The sequence below is a fragment of the Apodemus sylvaticus genome, chromosome 1 (genome assembly GCF_947179515.1).
Source record: "Apodemus sylvaticus chromosome 1, mApoSyl1.1, whole genome shotgun sequence".
NCBI classification, from domain to species: Eukaryota; Metazoa; Chordata; class Mammalia; order Rodentia; family Muridae; genus Apodemus; species Apodemus sylvaticus.
In genome coordinates, this window is record NC_067472.1 from 209771972 (window position 1) to 209797307 (window position 25336).

Consider the following 25336-nt stretch of genomic DNA (forward strand, 5'->3'; position numbering starts at 1 on the left):
ACACAATGAAACTAATTGAAGCTTTGGACCAATTAGATTTAACATATATATATATATATATATATATATAACATTCTATCCTAAAGCAAAAGAATATACCTTTTTCTCAGCACCTCATGGTACCTTCTCCAAAATCGACCATATAATTGGTCACACAAGACAGACCTCAACAAATATAAGAAGACTGAAAATAATCCCATGCCTCCTATCAGATCACTATGGAGTAAAAGTGGTCTTCAATAGCAACAAAAAAGCAACAGAAAGCCCACATGCACCAACCTGGTTGGGAGATAGGCTGCCCAGCAGAGTGACCAGCACTCAGAAAAGGTCCCGCAGCAGCATAGACCATCAGCACTCACTGAAGGAGCAAACAGGCACCCCCTGGTTCACACAGACAACCTGGGGCAAGGCATGCTAGGGCTGCAGGGACACCCAAGAGGAAGGCAGCGCATTAGCAATCTGTAACAGGGGAAACCCAGCCACCCAGTGTTGCAGAAATAGCCATATAGCCTCACAGGAGGCATACAGGAAACACACCTCAGTGTCAAAGACTAACACTATCTTAGAGTAAAAGGCTGGAAGACAATTTTACAAGCAAATGGTCTCAGAAAACAGGCCAGAGTAGCCATTCTAATATCAGATAAAATTGACTTTCAACCTAATGTCATCAAAAGAAACACTGAGGGACACTTCTTGCTGGTCAAAGGAAAAATCCACCAAGAAGAACTCTCAATCCTGAACATCTATGCTCCAAATGCAAGGGCACCCTCATTCATAAAAGAAATTTTACTAAAGCTCAAAGCACACATTGCACCTAACACAATAATTGTGGGTGACTTCAACACTGCACTTTCCTCAATGGACCAATCCGGAAAACAGAAACTGAACAGGGACACAGTGAAACTAATTGAAGCTATATATATATATATATATATATATATATATATATATATATATATATATATATATATATATATATATAACATTTCACCCTAAAGCAAAAGAATATAACTTTTTCTCAGCACCTCATAGTACCTTCTCCAAAACTGATCATATAATTGGTCACAAGACAGACCTCAACAAATATAAGAAGATTGAAAATAATCCCATGCCTCCTATCAGATCACTATGGAGCAAAACTGGTCTTCAATAGCAAGAAAAACAACAGAAAGCCCACATGCACATGGAAACTGAACAATACTCTACTCAATGACACCTTGGTCAAGGAAGAAAGAAAGAAAGAAATTAAAGACTTTTTAGAATTTAATGAAAACAAAGACACAACAAACCCAAATATATGAGACACAATGAAAGCAGTGCTAAGAGGAAAACTCATAGCCCTGAGTGCCTCTAAAAAGAAAATGGAGAGAGCATATACTAACATCTTAACAATGCACCTGGAATCCCTGGAACAAAAAGAAGCCAATTCACACAGGAGGAGTAGAAAGCAGGAAATAATCAAACTCAGGGCTGAAATCTATCAAGTAGAAACAGAGATAACCATACAAAGAGTCAACAAAACCAGGAGCTGGTTCTTTGAAAAAATCAACAAGATAGATAAACTCTTAGCCAGACTAACCAAGGGGCACAGAGACAGTATCCAGATTAACAAACTTAGAAATGAAAAGGGAGATATAACAACAGAAACAGGAAATTCAAAAAATCATCAGATCCTACTACAAAAGCCTATACTCAACACAACTGGAGAATCTGGAGGAAATGGACAGTTTCCTAGACAGATATCAAACACCAAAACTAAATCAGAATCAAATAGATCATCTAAACAGTCCCATAACCCCGAAAGAAATAAAAGGGGTCATAGAAAGTCTCCCAACCAAAAGAAGCATGGGACCAGATGGCTTCAATGCAGAATTCTATCAGACCTTCAAAAAAGACTTAGCACCAATACTCTTCAAACTATTCCACAAAATAGAAACAGAAGGAACACTACCCAACTTGTTCTACAAAGCCACAATTATGCTGATAACAAAATCACACAAAGATCCAAAATAGAAAGAGAACTTCAGGCCAATTTCCCTTATGAATATCGATGCAAAAATACTAAATAAAATTCTTGCCCACTGAATCCAAGAACACATCAAAACGATCATCCACCTTGATCAAGTAGGCTTCATCCCAGGGATGCAGGGATGGTTCAGTATAAGGAAATCCATCAATGCAATCCATTACATAAACAAACTCAAATCAAAAAACAATATGATCATTTCATTAGATGCTGAAAAAGCATTTGACAAAATTCAGCATCCTTTCATGCTAAACGTTTTGGAAAGAACAGGAATTCAAGGCCCATAGTTAAACATAGTTAAAGCAATATACAGCAAACTGATAGCCAACATCAAACTAATGGAGAGAAACTTGAAGCAATCCTACTAAAATCAGGGACTAGACAAAGCTGCCCCCTCTCTTCATATCTTTTCAATATACTACTTGAAGTTCTAGCTAGAGCAATTAGACAACATAAGGAGGTCAAAGGGATACAAATTGGAAAGGAAGAAGTCAAATTATCACTATTTGCAGATGATATAATAGTATACTTAAGTGACCCAAAAAACTCTACCAGAGAACTTTTATAGCTGATAAACAACTTCAGCAAAGTGGCCAGTTATAAAATCAACTCTAAGATCAAGAATTGACAAATGGAGCCTCATAAAATTACAAAGTTTCTGTAAGGCAAAGGATACTGTCTAAAGGACAAAACAGCAACCAACAAATTGGGAACAGATCACCAACCCTACATCGGATAGAGGGCTAAGATCCAGTATATACAAAGAACTCAAGAAGTTAGACCCCAAGGAACCAAATAACCCTATTAAAAAATGGGGTAGAGATCTAAACAAAGAATTTTCACCTGAAGAAATTTGGATGGCAAAGAAGTACCTTAAGAAATGCTCAGCATCATTAGTCATTAGGGAAATGCAAATCAAAACAACCCTGAGATTTCACCCCACACCAGTCAGAATGGCTAATATTAAAAACAAAGGAGACAGCAGGTGTTGGTGAGGATGTGGAGAAAGAGGAACACTCCTCCACTGCTGGTGGGATTGTAAGATGGTACAACCACTATGGAAATCAGTCTGGCTGTTCCTCAGAAAACTGGACATGTCACTTCTGGAGAATCCTGCTATACATCTCCTGGGCATATACCCAGAGGATCCCCAAGCATGCAATAAAGACACATGCTCGATTATGTTCATAGCAGCCTTATTTATAATAGCCAGAAGCTGGAAAGAACCTAGATGTACCTCAATGGAGGAATGGATACAGAAAATGTGGGATATTTACACAATGGAATACTACTCCGCAATTAAAAACAATAAATTCAAGAAACTTTTAGGCAAATGGTTGGAACTGGAAAATACCATCCTAAGTGAGGTAACCCAATCACAAAATAATACACGTGAAATGCAATCTCTGGTAAGTGGATATTAATTAGCCCAGAAGCTCTGAATACCCAAGGCACAATTAGCATAACAAATGACTTTCATGAAGAAGTAAGGAGAGGGCCCTGCTCCTGGAAAGGCTTGATCTTGCATTGTTGGGAAGTAGCAGGACAGAGAAAAAGGAGGGAGGTGATTGGAGAATGGGTGGAATGGGATATATGGGGAGGGGGGAAGTGGGAGAGGGGAAATCATTTGGAATGTAAACAAAGAATATAGAAAATTGAAAAAAGAAAAATAAATAAATAAATATAGACACTGAAAAAAATAAAGAACGCTAAACAATAAAAACACATCTAGAGGTATCACCTTCCCTGAACTCAGGATGTACTACAGAGCAATAATAGTGACATGGCAAGGAATTGGTATAGCAACAGACAGATTGATAAATGGAATCAAATTTAAGACTCTGAAACAAAGCCACACACCTATAGACACTTGATTTTTGCAAAGAGGGCAAAACAATACAATGGAAAGAAGAAAACATCTTCAGAAAATGACGCTGGCCTAACTGTATTTCTATAGGTAGAAAAATGCAAATAGTTTCATATTTATCACCCTGCACAAAACTCAAGTCCAGAGGAATAAAGGACCTCAATATAAAACCAGATACACCAACTCTAAAAGAGCAGAAAGTTGGGAATAGCATTAAACTCATTGGTACAGGAACAAATTATACATGCCTATCTCTGCTTACAAGGATGAGCCCTGTTCAGCCTCTGCCTTTTCTTTGTGATTCAGAGACATATTCAAGAAGGTCTCTGGTACTGTCTCAGTCCACTTGCAAGGGTTTGGCCTTGTTCCCTGAAGCATCTGGGGTCCAAAATTCTCCAGAAATGATGACAATTTAACAATTTTAGGATGAGCCACATGTGAGAGCCCAGGCTCAGAAGTCTGAGATAAACGCCAGTCTTGACACTCCCTTCCAGAGTGCACTGTCCCCTTTGAGCACAGTGACATACTATGTGTGATAAGATGTGTTCTGCCCACGGGAAGCATCAAGCATTGCACTAGAGACACAGAGCTGAGTCTGACATAGGATTCCAACTGTGATTAATCAGTAGGGCAGGTATCTCTCCAATATTTTGTTTGATTTTTTTTCTGATGTAGTAAGGCAATTGTCAGGTAGCTAGTAAACCCACTGTGACAGAAATCGAGAAAGCTCAGCTGATCTTTTACTTCACTTGTCTCTTCTTTTTTCTTTATAGCTTTTACAGATTCACCAATTGTTGAACCAGGCCTCAAGTACGAAGACAAACGCCAAATTGCCATAGTTGAATTTTTCTGAGGATTCTCATTACAATGGCTTCACAGTTCAGAGAAACCTTTAGGTCCACATCATCATCAAATGACTTTGAATTAGACTACGCAGAGTTTATTTCAACCCAGGCTTCTGCTATGCAGTGGGGAGAAGACATCTCTCACTCAGCAAGTTCTCAGTTCAGTGTTTCTCCAAACAACCATGGCTCCCTGGCAAAGCAGGAGCTGCAAACACTCTGGGCGATGTTCACCTCCTGGTTGCAGCCAGAGAAGCAGAGCAAGGAGCAGATGATCTCTCAGCTGGTCTTGGAGCAGTTTCTCCTCACTGGGCACTGCAAGGACAAGTTTGCTTTGACAGAGAAGTGGAAGTCCAGTGGCAGAAACATGAGGAGATTCATGGAGGGTCTGACTGATGAGTACTTGAAGCCTCCTGTCATGGTGAGTTCCTGGGGTCAGAAATGGTTGCGTGGGGAGGAAATGCAGTCACTTATAATGGGAAAAAGTTCTAGGAAGTTGCAGAATTTGTTACTAGGGAGATTGTTTCACCTTACAAATCATTACATGTTGGAATTTGCAGTACTCTAAATTAGCATGAATAAATCAGAAAGGTTACCACCAAATGATTGATGGTTCTAATTAAATGGTATAGTTACATTATTTTAGAGAGACTGTGGCGTTGACATGTGGACAAGAATTTAAGGGTTTTAGAGGAAATGCCTTCTGTCTGGAGGATGGCTCAGTCATATTCTAATTGTGAGAACTGTGTTGGAATCTTAGCTCACATCTTATCTCTTGACTCTCAGCACTACTCTCTGATCCTGTTGTACCATGAAAAGTTTGTGAACCTCAAAAGCACACTGAGAGCTATATGTAATGCAACTGCATTAGAGTCTTTATATTCAAACTTGACTTCGAGACACAGCAGGAAGTTGGAGCTCTGAGCCTAATTTTAAGCAAGCATTTATAGGGGCAAGAAAGGGGTCTCTAGTCTGGTATACATCTGACTGGGGGGCCATTATGGCCTTTAACATCGTTGGCTGGTACTGAGACCTAAACCATAAACATCACTTCTGTTTTTCTCCTGATTGATAGACATTAGGAAGTGAAGTGTCAGAGCCGGACTTGTAGCCTGGGGTGGCAAAATTGTTGGGGAATAACCTGGAAACTGGTGCTAGATGCAGGTATTATTTTGGGGTAGCCTGGAAACCGCTGCTAGTTACCAGCCTGTTTGTTAACTTGAGTACAACCTTAGGTTAGCCTCTCTAAGCTAGAGTCTGAACCCAGAAGATTTGGTCTCTCAGTCCCTGTAGGTACAAGGCAGACTCTGGGTAGTCAAGTGACTACCTTGCTTTCCAGATTGGCTAATGCTTGCCAGTTAGATGTCCTATCCAGAAAACTGAGGTGCACAGCAGCTGAGCAAGGACTCTGATGTTGACCTAGCGCTGTCACATCCATTCACAACAGTGTCAGTGTCATAAGAAATGCCTTAATGAATACTGGTGCTTCAGTTCAAATTTTCAAACCTTGAAAGATGTAATGTGAATGTAAATACGTTGAATCTTCTCCTAGTGGCTGGATTTGTGTATTTCTCAGTCAGTGATAAAAATTGCCAAGGTGGAGAAAATTTTCAATTTTAATTTGAGATCCAGGGGGTTCCAAATTAAAGTTTCCTTGTTAAGAACATCTGTGATCAAGGATACTTGTCTTGGGCTAGTAGTCAATGGGAGGGACAAATATATATATATATATATTTGTCCCAATGTGTGTGAATATATATGTATATATACACATATATATGTGTATCTAATGTTTGTATATATATATATATATACACACACACACACACACACACACGCATTAGAAATGAAACCTCACACAATGTATGATGTCATTGCTATGCAATCACTTCTTTTGGTTTTATGTATTTTAGTTTTGGTTTCAGTTTGTTTCTAGGTTTTTGTTTTTGTTTTCCCATTTGAAGTATGGTTTCGTAGTGTAGCCCAGGCTGGCCAAGAACTTGGGTCTAAAACATGATCCCTTTCATAGGTATGGAGACCTTCCCCTCCCCACTGTTTGAGTTCTCCTTGCAGTTGGTTTTATTCCTTGTCCACACTTGGGCTTTGTTTTATATTAAGAATTTCATGGTTGAATCTAAACTCCAAGCAAACTGCTGTCATAATATACAGTCTTGTTCCTCAGAGTGGAGGCAGAGCGTGTCCTAGTCAGACAATGTAGGTGTAGGACTTGATTCAGACAGGTGTGATTTTTGTTTAAGGGTTCAATAATAAATAAATAAATAAATAAATAAATAAATAAATAAATAAAACCTCCCCCTTTCCCAAATTAAAGCTTTCTTGATAAGGACATCTTTGGTCAAGGATTATTGTTTAGGGCAACAGTGTCATGGGCGGGACAAAAAACATATAAGTGTTAAAAGAAAGCCCACTCACACAGAAAAGTGAAGTGACTGATAGGGAGCGGCCACTTAAGGACCAATGGCTGGAGGTGGGAAAGCCTCGGCTACTTCAGAATGACTATGGAGCATCACAGAGTTCCAGGACAGGCCTAACCGTTGCCTGTCTGAGGCTAGGACGTTACAGGGGCATCCACTGCGCAGTTAACATGGAGACCCTTGGGACGCTAAATGAATATAACAGTTACCTGCCCTTGACCCACTGAAGGAATGCCAGTGGAGACTCTCCCCCACACTGACATTCTCTCTCACACAGGGCCATCTCTCTTAAGTGGTCTTTGAGAAGGAGCCACTTATCTGTCTGAGGCCAAGACACCAACGTGGTATCTACTACAGAGTGTGCATAGAGATCCCGAGGATTCCAGACTGAAAGTTACAATTACCTGTAGTTAAGTTCAAGACAGTATGAGGGTAAAGACAATCACACAAACATTTGCATGAATTAAGCAAGCCCTGTTTTATGTCAGACAAGGCTGTTTCTCACAGGTTGGCTTTGAGAAAATCTCAGTGAACCAACAGACAGTGGGGTTTATATCACTCTAAAAACTGATGGTGTAAGGGGAGGGGTCATTGTTTATATAGGAATTTGTCTGAACATTTCAAAACTTGTCACGGTGGAGGTCAGCTCATACAGCTCATAGTAAGAGTATAGGCTTCAGAACTTGTCAAATTTCAGAAAATGGGCCAAGATATCAAATTCAAGTTTTACAGAAAAAAAAAACTGCAATGATTCTATTTTGATCTTGTAATAAGGTTCCTAACCTTAAGATGGAGTAGCGCTGCTCCTTCACTGCCCAGAGACTAGAGACTACCGCATAGGCTCACGGTGGTCACCGGCTTTGTTTACAGGTCCATGTAGCCATGCACGGGCAGGAAGCCCTCTTTTCTGAGAACATGCCCTTAAAAGAAGTCATCGCACATTTGGAGCAACAGAAGGTAGCAACAACTCCCACACAAGAGAACGCAAGGGCACTCTTGGAGATCCCCAAAGATGTGTTCTCGGCAGCAGGTGAGTCAGGCTGGACAGAAGAGGGCTGCAGTGTGATTCTCTACTTGTGTACAGTTTTATCAATTTTCTTATTTGTCACAGGACATGAAAATACAGACGATGGCTGCCAACCCCCTTGGAACACTAGTGTTGGAAGTGACGGTGTTAATAGTGCTGGAACTGTGAGGGATTCCCTTTGCACCTTCCAGAGACTGCAATATCCGGAGCTTGAAGACAGGGATGTTTCTTATGGAGTCCCACAGGTTTCCAGAAGAGTAACTCAAGATACTTCCAGGTCCCAGGAAGTGTCCCTGAGGGCACCTTCTTCTGAAGAGGTCCTTATGGAGGTTCAGCCAGTGTTTCTCTCCCTCACCGAGCAGTCTGAGGAGACTGGAGACAGCCACAACGCTACTGATGTGAGTGGCGGGGTTATTCGTCTCACAAGTGAGGGAGATTCCATTTTCATTATCCAGGGAGAGCAGTACTCTGTACCTGATGTGGAAGGTGTTTCTTACAGAGAGCCTCAGGATTCAAGAATAGCAGTGTGCAGTACCCGCAGGTCCCTAGACAGGTCTCTGTGGGCAGCTTCTCCTGGAGTTGTCCCTATGGAGGTCCCAGGCTTCCTCTGCAGGCCAGAGCAGTCTACCCCTAAGTCTGTCCCTCTTTTCCAGAATCATGAGGCAAATTCCACCTTTAAGGGTAACCAAGAGAGACTCCAGAGAGACCCCAAACCATACAAATGCGAGGAATGTCCCAGAACCTTCAAATATCCCAGCAACCTCTCCATCCACCAGAAAACACACAAGAAGGAGAGGCCATTTTTCTGTAAGGTGTGCCAGACAGGCTTACACCAAGTCTCGGAACTTCGAGTTCATGAGGTCATACACAAGGCAGGGAAGCTTTTCACATGCGATGCCTGTGGAAGGGCCTTCCGATACAAGACCAACCTGCAGGCTCATGAGAGGATCCACACAGGAGAGAAGCCATACTCCTGCTCCCTGTGTGATAGCAGCTTCCTCCAGTCATCCACATACCACTGTCACTTCAGGAAGTTCCACAAATCAGAATGAAGCGCTCACACCTCCGGGTGAGCAGGGATCAGCCTCAGGGTCTCATCTGCACATTAGAAGCCTGTTAGGGAGTTAGCCAGTTAAGCTGTTTCATTTAACATTCAGATTATTCCTTCCATGTGCTGTCCCATGCCACTGGCATGTGAGGGTAAACATTTGTCAGTTTGTTCTCCAAATTTTTTCAAGTGCCTAAATACTGGCTGTTATCTGATTTTCCAGTAGTAAATAAATGTTGATGGTTCTGTTTCTACTGTGCGTTGTTTCTTGTGTTTTTGTGTGTCCTGTGTGTGGATGGGTGCCAGTGTGTGGGGCTATTGTGTCTTACTTTCTACCTTATTTGAGACAGTCTTTTTTAACAATTTGTTCTCCAGGTAAGGTGACCCCAAAGAGCATACAAATCCTTTTGTCTTTGGTCTTCACAGTTGTTAGGAAGCTGAAATCTGACAAATGTCTCTGCCTCTAGATCTGCCTATCAAAAAATTTTATTTTATGTGTTTGTGCTAAAGTGTATATATTTGCACTTCCTGTTTTATGTGTCTATGGATACATCAGATCTCCTGCTTTTGTCTTAGTTTGTTTTGACTATTACCTGATCTACACAGAATGTTACCTCGCCTCGCCAGTTTGACCTGCATCCCCCATTGTATTTCCTTAATTTTGGAGGATGTGTTTAATTTTGCATAAAGTTTGGACATTTCTGAGTTGTTTATAGGAAATTTATCCAAGTGTGAATCCATTCCTCATTTGTTTTATATTTTAGGTTGTTTTTCAAATTTAGTTGTAAGTATTTCTGTATCATAGAGACATAAGACAGGGTTTCTTTGCATGTAGCCTAGCTTTTCTATAAATGACTTGGTAATCCAGGTTCGCCTCAAATTCATTGGTCTGTCTGTCTCTGCCTATGCCTCTTGGGTGCTAGGATTAAGGCTTATGACATCGCATCTAGTGAACATATTCATCTTTAGGAAACATCTATTACTTTCCATTTAAATAATAGAGAAAATCTAATTCCATAAAGAACAAAATTTTAGATGCTTCCTCACTGAGTTAGGCGTATTTATATTTCTAGAAATATGCTTTCTCACATTTTGTCCCTTTGGTGTCATTAGCAATAGGAAGTTAAGTTTCAGCCTCTTTTACCCTGTTGTAGTAAACGATAACGCTACCTTCAAGTGGGGCATGAGCCCTGTTCTCCCTTTTACTTCTAACTATGCGGAATCTTTTTATCTGTCATAGGATGCTAAGACAGTAAATTATATGAAAGCACTAAGCTTCCAGTAACTGACTTCTTCGGTGTGGAGTGCTCACTAGTCATTTGATCGTAGCCTCCGCCTGCCCTCTAGCCGCCCTGCCCGCCTGCCTGCCAGCTTGCTGCCTCCAGGTGGCCAGCATGCCGCCTCCCACCTGCTCACTGCTCGCTGACACCCACCCATCCACCGGTGCACTCCCTCCCACTGATTCACTGCCTTGCTCCCACCTGCTTGCTGACACCCACCCGATCTGCTGACTTCCAGCTGAAAGTGCTAATAACTAAGCTAATCTCAAAATTTAACTGTGAATTTTCTTGGTGTACACAGCAAGTAGCCTGGAATACTCCTTAATACCTCCTTTTGATTTTGCTTTGTTTTTTGGATTTGGTCCTAGAACTCACTCTGTAGACCAGGCTGGCCTTTAACTCAGAGATCTGCCTCCCACCCAACCCTGGCCAGCCTTTCCGAGCAGGCCACTCCACATCCACCCCTGCCTCCAAGCTAACTCCACAGGCTGTTTTCTAAACTGAGACTAAGCTTAGCTACTTAAACTGTAAACTGGCTACTAAGCCAGGAGCACTAGGCTCAAGTGTATACATGAACTCTACCCACACTTTTAAGGTTGTTTCATTCAGATATCTCATTTTTAGTTTTACTTTCATTTTCCATTTCACAAAAAGGGGCAGGTTTTTTTTTATTAGATATCATTTATTCACATTTCAAATGATTTCCCCTTTTCTAGCCCCCCCCCCACTCCCCGAAAGTCCCATAAGCCCCCTTCTCTTCCCCTGTCCTCTCACCCACCCCTTCCCACTTCCCCGTTCTGGTTTTGCTGAATACTGTTTCACTGAGTATTTCCAGAACCAGGGGCTACTCCTCCTTTCTTCTTGTACCTCATTTGATGTGTGGATTATGTTTTGGGTATTCCAGTTTTCTAGGTTAATATCCACTTATTAGTGAGTGCATACCATGATTCACCTTTTGAGTCTGGGTTACCTCACTTAGTATGATGTTTTCTAGCTCCATCCATTTGCCTAAAAATTTCATGAATTCATTGTTTCTAATGGCTGAATAGTACTCCATTGTGTAGATATACCACATTTTTTGCATCCACTCTTCTGTTGAGGGATGCCTGGGTTCTTTCCAGCATCTGGCAATTATAAATAGGGCTGCTATGAACATAGTAGAACATGTATCCTTATTACATGGTAATCTTTGCAAATTCTTCATGAGAACTACTGAAACTCAGAAAAGCAGGGAAAACCAGACACCTTGTTTATCCTCAATACTGATAATTCCATGTGTGTCATAGTATCCTCTCATATCCCCAGATCTTTGCCCAGCATTTGCTATTATAAATAACAAGATCTGATGTCTCAATGTGTGGGAGATGCAGTAATACTACATTGGAACTTGGTAATTATTTTTCAATTTTGTTAAAGCAAAACCAATAGTAAATTGTAGAGATTCTACAACATTTTACTTTCAATGAAGTCTGTGTTAGGATTCTTATTTCTCTATATGTTCAGCCCCTTAACCTCTTGCTTTTATTTGTGTAATAGGCATTTTTAAACACCTGTTTATGAGGTGTGTAATTATCTGTCTTTGCTATTCTGATTAGCATCTCATCACTGCATTTCCACAACTATTGGTGACATTGGGTCTCATTTTTCACACATTTTGGACATTCCTGAATAGTTTAAAAACTTATACCGGTCATGAACCCATTTCTCACTTATTTTATGTTTTTGTTTTCTTCAGATTAAGTTTTAAATATTTTCTTTATGGTAGAGAGGGGAGTCAGTGGTTAAGAGTGCATACTGCTATTCTTTGCCTCTGTGCTGGGTTCCTAGCTCCAATGAGCAGCTCACAACCATGTCCAGATCTGGGTGTAGGAGATCATAAGCCTCTGGGCTCTGCTGGCACTCATACTCACATACAACAGCCAAACACACATCATTAAAAACAAGATAAAGCTTAAATTGAAATATGTTTTAAATATTCTGAATATTTAATCACTCTTTGTGGATACTATTATCAAATATTTTATGTTTTTATGATGAATATTAATTGTTTCATTTAAACTTCAGAGATAATGCCATATTCTTAAAATACTTTACTTAAAAAATTTACCCCAAATTAATGTGTTTAGTCAAAAGTAACGAATACATTAATCTTCTTTGTTTCCTTTTATGCTTTTTGGGAACATTATACTCTGTATGTTGCAATGACTGTTCTGGAAATGTCTGCAGACAAGATTAACCTCAAATTCATAGCTCTGTCTTCCTCTGTCTCTTGAGTTGCAGAATGAAAGGGGTCCAACACCACATCCATGGAAAACATTACATTTTAGTCAACATATCTACTATTTTTGAAATAATAGAGAATCTCTACTCACATAAAGAAAAAGTGATGATCATTTTATTTAAGCTAACTATATGAAGTAATGGACTCAATGTATTTCCAGTGTTTCTTGACCACAATAAATTTATTTACCTTTTAATTGAAAGGAAAATGACTTCTGTATGCTTTGCAATGGTAATTTTCCTCATCTTCCAGATAACAGAATGCTTGACAATTCCTCAACAATATTTTATTATGACATTTTGAGATACACTGGAAAGCCTTAATGCCCAAAGACCTAGTTATAGAGCACTTGGCTTTTGGCAACTTCTTGTCTATCATCCCAAAAGGCATTCGACAGACACTGCCAGATTTTGGATTTAAAGATTTCCTGGATGCTATTGGATATAAACAGAAAATTATCATTTATACTATCAACACTTCTTTCTAATGGTATTAAGAATTATGACACCACACAGTAGCAAAATTACTGTTTTGAGGTAGCAATGAAAGTTAGTTTATGGTCGAGAAATGCTAAGATAGCCAAAAATAAGAGTTTTCTGAGAGTTGTGACACACAGGATGAAAACCACTTTTCTTTAGGAAGCCTGATGCTCCAAATTAGACCAGAAACCATGCTAGGGAAACTCCCAGGCCCCATAGACTCAACAAACTCCATTCTTTCCCTAAATGGACACATTGTTAAACTTCCCTCTAAATTCTTATATCCATAGCCATAAATTAGTGCAACACTCAGATATCATCATTGAAGCTTCTGTGTGCTGTGAACATGGTTATCACAATGACTAAAGTGCAGAGAATGAGTGACTCGGTCATGCCCAGTCAAAAATTAGATCTCTATATCATACCCATCACTGAAGGTTCAGATAACATCATGGACAATAGCATGGAAAGAACGTATGAGACAGATGTTGTGGATAATTAGAGGCAAACAGTACCTACTGGCTATGACAGGACCACCGCAGTCATGAATTCTCAGCTGCTGTGTTTGACTGCATAAGACAGGCACAATACTAGATAGGACAAGCAATTTCCTTGCCTGAGAAAGGGGCTCATGACACCCCAATACTAACAGAGTAGCTATGGACAGTTCCTAACTTTCAGGCAAGGAGAATCAGTTTTCCATAAGAATGTGCCCTCTAGTATGTCAACCAAAATCCCAGAGGTGGCCTCACAAACCTATGAGTGTATGGGCAACAGAAATAATTTCTTTCTCATCTTGTTTATACTTTGAATAGAGGAAGGTCACTGATTTGTTTGAGTTAAGTTTATATCCAGCCAGTTTGCTGAAGTTGTTTATCAGCTTTAGGAGTTCTCTGGTGGAAATCTTGGGGTCACTTAAGTATACTATCATATCATCTGCAAATAGTAATATTTTGACTTCTTCTTTTCCAATTTGTATACCTTTTACTTCCTTTTGCTGCCTGATTCCTCTAGCTAGAACTTCAAGTACTATATTGAATAGATAGGAAGAGAGTGAACAGCCTTGTCTGGTCCCCAATTTTAGTGGGATTGCTTCAAGTTTCTCTCCATTTAGTTTGATGTTTGCTACTAGTTTGCAGTATATTGCTTTCACTATGTTTAGGTATGGGCCTTGGATTCCTGATCTCTCCAAGACTTTTATCATGAAGGGATGCTGGAATATGTTAAAATCCTTTTCAGCATCTAATGAATTAACCATGTGTTTTTTTTTTCCTTTAGTTTGTTTATGTAGTGAATTACATTGATGGATTTCCATATATTGAACCATCTGCATTCCTGGGATGAAGCCTACCTGATCGTGGTGAATTATAGTTTTGATGCATTCTTGGATTCGGTTAGCCAGGATTTTGTTCAGTATTTTTGTATTTATGTTCATGAGGGAGATTTGTCTAAAGTTCTCCTTCCTTGTTTGGTTTTTGTTTGGTTTCTGTATAAGCGTTATTGTGGCTTCATAGAATGAGTTGGGTAGTGTTCCTTGAGTTTCTATTTTGTGGAAAAGTTAGAAGAGTATCAGTATTAACTCTTCTTTGTTGGTTGCCGATTTGTCCTCTTGATGGTGTCCTTTGCCGTACAGAAACTTTGTAATTTTATGAGGTCCCATTTGTCAATTCTTGCTCTTAGAGCATACGCTATTGGTGTTCTGTTCAGAAACTTTCTCCCTGTACCGATGTCCTCAAGGGTCTTCCCCAGTTTCTTTTCTATTAGCTTCAGAGTGTCTGGCTTTATGTGGAGGTCCTTGATCCATTTGGATTTGAGCTTAGTACAAGGAGACAAGGATGGATCAATTCGCATTCTTCTGCATGCTGACCTCCAGTTGAACCAGCACCATTTGTTGAAAAGGCTATCTTTTTTCCATTGGATGTTTTCAGCCTCTTTGTCGAGGATCAAGTGGCCATAGGTGTGTGGGTTCATTTCTGGATCTTCAATCCTGTTCCATTGATCCTCCTGCCTGTCACTGTACCAATACCATGCAGTTTTTAGCACTATTGCTCTGTAGTATTGCTTGAGGTCAGGGATACTGATTCCCCCAGATTTTCTTTTGTTGCTGAGAATAGTTTTAGATATCCTGTGTTTTTTTTTTTTGTTATTCCAGATGAATTTGAGAATTGCTCTTTCTAACTCTAAGAACTGAGTTGGGATTTTGATGGGGATTGCATTGAATCTGTAGATTGCTTTTGGCAAAATGGCCATTTTAACTATATTGATTCTACCGATCCATGAGCATGGGAGGTTTTTCCATTTTTTGAGGTCTTCTTCCATTTCCTTCTTCAGAGTCTTGAAGTCCTTGTCATACAGATCTTTCACATGTTTGGTAAGAGTCACCCCAAGATACTTTATACTGTTTGTGGCTATTGTGAAGGGGGTCATTTCCCTAATTTCTTTCTCAGCCTGCTTATCCTTTGAGTATAGGAAGGCCACTGATTTGCTTGAGTTGATTTTATAACCTGCCACTTTGCTGAAGTTGTTTATCAGTTGTAGGAGCTCTCTAGTGGAGTTTTTTGGGTCACTTAGGTAGACGATCGTGTCGTCTGCAAATAATGATAGTTTGACTTCTTCCTTTCCAATTTGTATCCCTTTGACCTCCTTATGTTGTCGAATTGCTTCACCAATCCTACATCAGATAGAGGGCTAATATCCAATATATATAAAGAACTCAAGAAGTTAGACTCCAGAAAACCGAACAACCCTATTAAAAAATTGGGGTTAAACAGAGTTAAACAAAGAATTCTCACCTGAAGAACTTCGGATGGTGGAGAAGCATCTTAAAAAATGCTCAACTTCATTAGTCATTTGGGAAATGCAAATCAAAACAACCCTAAGATTTCATCTTACACCAGTCAGAATGGCTAAGATTAAAAATTCAGGAGACAGCAGGTGTTGGAGAGGGTGTGGAGAAAGAGGAACACTCCTCCACTGCTGGTGGGGTTGCAAATTGGTACAACCACTCTAAAAAGCAGTCTGGCGATTCCTCCGAAACCTGGGCACCTCACTTCCAGAAGATCCTGCTATACCACTCCTGGGCATATACCCAGAAGACTCCCCACCATGTAATAAGGATACATGCTCTACTATGTTCATAGCAGCCCTATTTATAATTGCCAGATGCTGGAAAGAACCCAGGTATCCCTCAACAGAAGAGTGGATGCAAAAACTGTGGTATATCTACACAATGGAGTACTATTCAGCCATTAGAAACAATGAATTCATGAAATTCTTAGGCAAATGCATGGAGCTAGAGAACATCATACTAAGTGAGGTAACCCAGACTCAAAAGGTGAATCATGGTATGCACTCACTAATAAGTGGATATTAACCTAGAAAACTGGAATACCCAAAACATAATCCACACATCAAATGAGGTACAAGAAGAAAGGTGTGTGGCCCCTGGTTCTGGAAAGACTCAGTGAAACAGTATTCGGCAAAACCAGAATGGGGAAGTGGGAAGGGCTTGGTGGGAGGACAGGGGAAGAGAAGGGGGCTTACGGGGTGTGTTTTCAATTGTTTTTGTTTGAGCTTAAGACCAGCCTTAGGCCGTGGTGATCTGATAAGGTGCATGGAATATTTTCAATATTTCTCTATCTGTTGAGGCCTGTTTTGTGACCAGTTACATGGTTAATTTTGGAGAAGGTACCATGAGGTGCTGAGAAGGTATATTCTTTTGCTTGAGGATGGAATATCCTATAAATATCTGTTAGATCCATTTGGTCCATAACTTTTGTTAGTTTCACTGTATCTCTGTTTAGTTTCTGTTTCCATGATTTGACCACTGTTGAGAGTAGAGTGTTACAGCATTACACATACCACCTCCTCCTCTCTGCACTATGCCTGCCATCTAGTTTTAAACCTCTGCATATACTGAGTTTTACTTTCCCTCCAACTTCTCTTTCCTATAAAATTTTTCATTTCATGTTATAAAATATTTATAAACTTTTATAAAGTAATTCGACATTTTAAAATAATTTGTCATAAACTTTATTCATCGGCTGTTGCCCTCTTATTTCTTCTCAGGTTCCTCTCGGTTCTTCTCATGAGACAATGTCGTCTTGATTCCCTTGGTCTTCTTCCCACTGTCTTCAGGTCTTCTTTTACTATTCCCTGCACACACCCACCCCCGGATGTTTTCTTTTTATATCTAAAATATAGCGTTCTCCTTAACCATAATTTGTTATGGCATGCCCACATTTCACTCAAAAATTTCCAAGTGTACGGAGTATGGGAGAGTAGAAACATAGTCACTCTGTATGTCTTCCGTGCTCCAGAGCAAGGTTTTGAAATGATTCATCTATGCTGTGTGTGCCATTCTTTGTTGGCTTTATGCTATTGAGAACTCCACTGCATGTGCATTGAAGAACTTATATTGTTAGTGACTGGAAAAATCCTTCTAGTGTGAGCTATCATGTAGGATTTTTGTCAATGAATAAAAAATACTTTTCCCTAAATAACTATTCTGTAATTGTTGAGTTAGATCAGGAGACATGAGCAATTGTTGCTTTTGCAGACAAGTTCCCAGGAGGTACTTGCAGCACAGCAAACAACCCACTTGGTTCCTAAACCTTTTCCTCACATCCATGGACATTAGTCTCACATGTGGTACATATACATATATATGGACAAAAAATGTATTCACATAAAAGTAAATATTTAATAAAAGATGGCTAACTCACGACTAGACAACTTCCTCCTTTTGAGTTTCATCAGCAATTATATTCAGGATCCTGACAATTTTGAGGTGCTGAAATTAAAGAAATGTTTTCTTCCAGTGATATCCATTCATGGAACTTAAGATGAGTGCGGCTAATACTCTGTTGTGCTTACCATTGAAAAAAAATCTTCCTTGAAGAACACTCCACATGGATTCTTCTGCACAATTATAAAAACAATAAGCGTACATGTTTATTTCCTTTTATTAGGAAAAAAATTTATATACACTGTTAAATTTTCTTTAGACAGACTTGTGTTATTTAATTAGTTAAATTATCTTAAGAAGTCCTTAAATGTCTAGTTCTGAACATAGGATTTGTAACCTAGGTGTATAATGAAGGTAAGTGGCAAAAGAAAAGCAACAGAAAAAGATATTACAGCCTGAAAATGGAAACTATCAAAAGGAAGCTCTGGCTTCCTAATGAATTATACTTGCACCTTTCCTAAAAAAGGGGGACACTTTATCTAGAAGGAAGCAGCTTCCCCATTCATTGTATTGCTGTCATATAGTAGAAAGCAGACTCCATATTACATGAGGATATTTTCTGTAGAAAGAAGCAGACTCTACAAGGAAGAAAGCAGTCTATCCTAGCAGGAAGAAGCCTTCACATAGCAGGGTGTGAACCCATTACACATGACCAATTTTGAAATCTCACTTAAAAAAAACTAGAAACAGATCTAAGTGCCCTACTTTATCTTTTTCTAAACTATGTTGTTTCCACTCTCTTGATATGAAAGAAAAGATACTCTAATGTTGTACACCCGAAATTATATGGGGAATGGTTTACTTTGTCTTGTGATTATGATCAGATATGTGTTTCCAACTTAAAATTTATTATATCCTAGCCTCTTTCCAAACAGACTAATTATTGTTTTCATAACAACTATGTATCCATAACCTACCTGCAATATTGAAAATCATTTTCCAATCACTTTTGCATAATATTATCTTGAAGTATAAACAAGAAGAAATTACACAGATATATTCAAGAAAGCAATTGGGAAGAGTTGGAAGAACCCTTTTTCTGTGTGTTGTCGGAGTGCACAGTGTTTTTCTTGAAGAAGCATACATGACACAAAGGCTCAATGCTAAGCAGTATCCTAGTCAGTGTTGGAGATGACCTGGACATTCAAGACTTTGTTGCTAAATGTGTTTTCTTGGCTAAATCTAAAGAAAAACCCATTAACAACATACAAACCTTCAAACAAATCATTCTCATATGCTTCAAAGAAAAACATAACAGTGAAAAGGGTTTCTATAAGAAAAGTAAAACAAAGCAAAATACACAACAAAATCAGTCATGTTTGGCAAGAAGTTTTTTTTTATTATTAGATATATTCTTTATTTACATTTCAAATGTCCCCTTTTCTGGTACCCCCAGCCCCTAAAATTGCATAAGCATCTCCCCTCCCCCTGTTCCCCAATCCACCCTCATTTGCTTCCCTGTCCTAGTATTCCTCTACCCTGCAGCATTGAGCCTTTCCAGGACCAAGGGCCACTCCTCCCTTTGGTGTCTAACAAGGCCATCTTCTGCTGTCTATGCATCTGGATCCATGGTTAACTCCATGTGTACTCTTTGCTTGATGGTTTTGTTCCTGGGAGCTCTGGGAGTACTGGGTGGCTCATATTGTTCCTGTGATGGCTCTGCAAACCCCTTCAGGTCTTGGTTTCTCTCTTTAGCTCCCCCATTGGGGACCCTGTGCTCAGTTCCATGGCTGGCTGAGAGTGTCCCCCTCTGTATTTGTCATGCACTAGCAGAGTCTCCCAGATGACAGTTATATTTGGCACGGGTCAGCAAGTACTTGTAGGCATCAATAATAGTGTCTGGGGTTTGTAACTGTATATGGGATGGATTCCTAGGTGGGGCAGTCTCTGGATGGTCCTTCCCTCAGACTCTGCTCTACCCTTTGTCTCTGTATCTCCTTCTGTGGGTATTTAGTTCCTCCTTCTAAGAATGACCAGAGTATCCACACTTAGTTTTTTCTCCTTCATGGGCATCATTTAATATATGAAATGTGTCTTGAGTATTCCAAGCTTTTGGGCTAATATCCACTTATCAGTGAGCACATACCATGTGTGTCCTTTTGTGATTGGGTTACCTCACTCAGGATGATATTTTCCAGTTCAATCCATTTGCCTAAGAATTTCATGAGTTATTTTTAGTAGTTGAGTAGTATTCCATTATGTAAATATACCACATTTTCTGTATCCATTCCTCCATTGAGGAACATCTGGGTTATTTCCAGCTTTTGGCTGCTATAAAAAAGGCTTCTGTGAAAATAGTGGAGCATGTGTCCTTATTACATGCCTGAGAATCCTCTGGGTATATGCTCAGGAGTGGTATAACAGGGTCCTTCGGTAGGTAGGATTATGCCTAGTTTTCTGAGGAACTACCAGACTGATTTCCAGAGTGATTGTACCAGCTTGCATTCCCACCAACAGTGGAGGAGTGTTCCTCTTTCTCCACATCCTTGCCAGCATCTGTTATCTCCTGAGTTTTTGATCTTAACCATTCTTACTGGTGTAAGGTTTTTACACCAGTCTCAAGGTTGTTTTGATTTACATTTCCCTGATGATTAAGGATGTTGAACATTTCTTTAGGTGCTTCTCAGCCATTCAATATTCCTCAGGTGAAAATTCTTTGTTTAGCTCTGTACCCCATTTTTAATATGGTTATTTGGTTCTCTGGGGTCTAACTTCTTCAGTTCTTTGTATATATTGGATATTAGCCCTCTATTGGATATAGAGTTGGTAAAGATCTTTTCCCAATTTGGTGGTTGCCATTTTATCCTGTTGAAAGTGTCCTTTGACTTACAGAAACTTAATTTTATGAGGTCCCATTTGTCAGTTCTTGATCTTAGAGCTTAGACTATTGGCGTTCTGTTCAGGAAAATTTCCCCTGTGCCCATGGGCTCAAGGCTCTTCCCCAGTTTCTTTTTTATTAGTTTCAGTGTGTCAGGTTTTCTGTGGAGGTCCTTGATCCACTTGGGCTTGAACTTAGAACAAGGAGATAAGAATGGATCAACTTGGAGTTTTTTGGGTCACTTAAGTCTACTATCATATCACCTACAAATAGTGATAGTTTGACTTCTTCCTTTCCAATTTGTACCCCTTTGACCTCCTTATATTGTATAATTGCTCTAGCTAGAACTCAAATACTATGCTGAAAAGCTATGGAGAGTGGGGGCAGCCTTGTCTAGTCCTGATTTTAGTGGGATTGCTTCAAGCTTCTCTCCATCTAGTTTAATGTTGGTTTACTGTATCTTACTTTTTCCTATGTTTAGGTATGGGCCTTGAATTCCTGTTCTTTCCAAGACTTTTATCATAAAAGGATGCTGAATTTTGTCAAAAGCTTTTTCAGCATCTAATGAAATCACCATGTGGTTATTTTGAGTTTGTTTATGTAATAGATTGCATTGATGGATTTACTTATATTGAACCATCCCTGCATCCCTGGGATGAAGCATACTTGATCATGGTGAATGATCATTTTGATGTGTTCTTGGATTTGATTGGCAAAAATTTTATTGAGTATTTTTGTATCTATATTCATTGGGGAAATTGGTCTGAAGTTCTCTTTCTTTGTTGGATCTTTGTGTGGTTTTGGTATCAGTGTAATTGTGGCTTCATAGAACAAGTTGGGTAGTATTCCTTCTGTTTCTATTTTTACAGTTGATAAACAACTTCAACAAAAGAGGCTGGTTTTAAAATCAACTCACACAAGTGAGTAGCCTTCCTATACTCAAAGGATAAGCAGGCTGAGAAAGAAATTAGAGAAATGACACCTTTCACAATAGTCAGAAACAATATAAAGTATCTTGGTGTGACTCTAACCAAACAAGTAAAAGTTCTGTATGACAATAACTTTAGGTCTCTGAAGAAGGAAATTGAAAAAGACCTCAGAAAATGGAAAAATCTTCCATGCTTGTAGATTGGCAGGATTAATATAGTAAAAATGGCCACCTTACCAAAAGCAATATACAGATTCAATGCAATCCCCATCAAAATCCCAACTCAGTTCTTCATAGATTTAGGAAGAGCATTTCTCAAATTCATCTGGAATAACAAAAAATCCAGGAGAGCTAAAACTATTCTCAATAGTAAAGGAATTTCTGGGGGAATAAGTATCCTGGACTTCAACCAGTACTACAGAGCAGTATTGTTAAAAACTGCATGGTATTGGCACAGTGACAGGCAGGTGGATCAATGGAATAGAATTGAAGACCCAGAAATGAACCCACACACCTACGGTCACTTGACCTTTGACAAAGGAGCTGAAAACATCCAGTGGAAAAAAAGATAGCCTTTCAACACATAGTGCTGGTTCAACTGGAGGCCAGCATGCAGAAGAATGCAAATTGATCCATTCTTATTTCCTTGTACTAAGCTCAAGCCCAAGTGGATCAAGGACCTGCATGTAAAACCAGACACACTGAAACAAATAGAAAAGAAACTGGGGAAAAGCCTTGATGACATGGGCACAGGGGAAAGTTCCTGAACAGAACACCAATAGCTTACGCTCTAAGATCAAGAATTGACAAATGGGATCTCATAAAATTATAAAGTTTCTGTAAGGCAAAGGACACTGTCAAAAGGACAAAATAGCAACCAACAAATTGGGAACAGATCTTCATCAACCCTACATCCGATGGAGGGCTTATATCCAAGATATACAAAGAACTCAAGAAGGTAGACTCCAGAGAACCAAATAACCCTATTTAAAAATGGGGTACAGAGCTAAACAAAGAATTTTTACCTAAAGAATTTCTAATGGCTGAGAAGCACCTTAAGAAATGTTCAACATCATTAGTCATTAGAGAAATGCAAATCAAAATAACCCTGAGATTTCACCTCACACCAGTCAGAATGGCTAAGATCAAAAACTCAGGAGACAGCAGGTGTTGGCAAGGATGTGGGGAAAGAGGAACACTCCTCCACTGCTGGTCGGATTGTAAGATGATACAACCACTCTGGAAATCAGTTTAGTGGTTCCTCAGAAAACTGGGCATGACATTTGTGGAGGACCCTGCTATACCACTCCTGGGCATATACCTAGAGGATTCCCCAACATGTAATAAGGACACAAGCTCCACTATGTTCATAGCAGCCTTATTTATAATAGCCAGAAGCTGGAAAAAATCCAATCCTCAAGGGAGGAATGGATACAAAAAATGTGGTATATTTACACAACGGAATACTACTCAGCAATTAAAAACAATGAATTCATGAAATTTTTAGGCAAATGGATGGAACTGAAAAAAATATCATCCTAAGTGAGGTAACCCAATCACAAAAGAATATACATGGAATGCAGTCACTGATAAGTGGATATTAATTAGCTTAGAAGCTCTGAATACTCAAGACACAATTAACATAACAAATGATTCCCAAGAAGAAGGAAGGAGAGGGCCCTGGTCCTGGAAAGGCTTGATGCAGCATTGTAGGGGAGTACTAGGACAGAGAAATGGGAGGGGGTTGATTGGGGAATGGGCAGAGGGAAGAGGGCTTAAGGGACTTATGGGGAGGGGGAACTGGGAAAAGGGAAATCATTTTGAATGTAAACATAGAATATAGAAAATAAATTTAAAAAGAAAACTATTAAGAATATTTGTGAGGAACTTTTTCCATAATTCTTGGATTATTCTATGTACTTCAGAAAGAAGCATTGAGGAGACAAAGGTTCAATGCTAAACCATATCCTATCCAGTATTGGAGAAGATGTGGAAATTCAATTCTTTGTTTTATTCAGTTGACTTGTGTTGTAGTAATTCTACATAACCAACCTATTAAAAATTATATACATATGTGCAGGCAAAACATTCATTCATACCCTACAAAAAAACAAAACACAACAAAAAAATTTACAAAAGAAACAATTATCCATCTAGTTTGACAAGGTACTTGCATAAAACTGTGAAAACCTAAAACACATGAGGATAATCTGGATCAGTGCTTTTCAACATTCCTAAGGCTAGACCATTTACTATGGTTCCTCATATTGTGCTGACCAAACCATGAAATTATATTAATTGATCCTTCATAACTGTAATCATCACCTGTTAGTTATCAAGTGTAAATAACTGATATGCAGAATATCTAATGTATGGCCCTCATGGAACCATGGCACACAGGTTGAAAAGCATTTGTCCAGAAGCAAGCTTCTTCTGGTAGCTAGGGTAGCATACTGCATAGCTATATATTCTTTATTTACATTTCAAGTGATTTCTCCTTTCCTGGTTCCCCCTCCCCGAAAGTCCCATAAGCTCTCTTCCCTCTCCCTGTTCCCCAATCAACCCCTCCCCACCTCCCTGTCCTGGTATTCCTGAGACTGCTGCACTGAGCTTTTCCAGGACCAGGGGCCACTCCTTCCTTCTTCTTGGGCATCATTTGATATGTGCATTGTGTCTTGGGTATTCCAAGCTTCTAGGCTAGTATTCATTTATCAGTGAGTGCATACCATACCCAGAGGATTCCTCGGCATGCAATAAGGACACATGCTCCCGCTATGTTCATAGCAGCCCTATTTATAATTGCAAGAAGCTGGAAAGAACCCAGATGTCCCTCAAAGGAGGAATGTGGTTTATATACACAATGGAATACTACACAGCAATTAAAAACAATGAATTCATGAAGTTCTTATGCAAATGGTTGGAACTGGAAAATATCATCCTAAGTGAGGTAACCCAGAATAAATAAAAAAAAAAAAAAGAAAGGTTTGAAGGTTTCAAGGAGTCATCCGGCAGACATCAGGTTTACCCCTCTTCTCTTATTAAGCATTTCTACATAAACAACCTTCCCTGCCTGTTTAGTAGACATTTACCTGTCAGTGTGAACTGATAGTGAATCCATCAAGAAGCCTAAGTCTATTACCTCCATCTGGACAGAATACCGGTTCTATACCTGTGTGCCTGGATACACAATTTAACTTCATTTCCTCTTTACAGTCATTGTAGAATCAGTTTTTGGAAGGCAATTGCCCTTTTGGTCTCTCTCCATGAATAACATTCCATTGCACAGCATCACCAGGCTTTTTCAACTAATGCCTACTTACTAGTACTTGGAGTACATTTCAAACATCCAAAGTGGCCAGTAGATTGATTCAGAGCATAAACATGCCTTACTTTCCAATATGAAGATCTGAATTCTCTCTGGGGATTCCAATAAGTTGAAAGAAGAAAACCAATAACCACACGGTGGAGTGTGTCAGGGACTCCTCTGTGGAAGACTGTAAGCTTCTGGTGTTGGTTTCTTCCAAGTTGGAACTCACTGTCCTCTCACATCAGCTACAT

The 25336-nt window shown here is 39.4% G+C and overlaps 1 protein-coding gene across 1 annotated transcript; it reads left to right on the top strand.

Annotated features, from left to right (window-relative positions):
- Positions 1–4760: 4760 nt before the first annotated feature.
- LOC127674575 (zinc finger and SCAN domain containing protein 4F-like) lies at positions 4761–9249 on the top strand. The gene is made up of 3 exons (XM_052170306.1): positions 4761–5156; positions 8041–8200; positions 8282–9249. The coding sequence occupies exons 1-3, from the start codon at positions 4761–4763 to the stop codon at positions 9247–9249; spliced, it is 1524 nt and encodes a 507-aa protein (XP_052026266.1).
- Positions 9250–25336: the final 16087 nt, after the last annotated feature.

Bases quoted from the DNA above. Each gene is read 5' to 3' on its own strand.
- LOC127674575 (XM_052170306.1), top strand. From the start codon at position 4,761: ATGGCTTCACAGTTCAGAGAAACCTTTAGGTCCACATCATCATCAAAT. The intron at 5,157-8,040 runs GTGAGTTCCTGG...CTTTGTTTACAG, and splicing joins ACTTGAAGCCTCCTGTCATG to GTCCATGTAGCCATGCACGG. The intron at 8,201-8,281 runs GTGAGTCAGGCT...TATTTGTCACAG, and splicing joins AGATGTGTTCTCGGCAGCAG to GACATGAAAATACAGACGAT.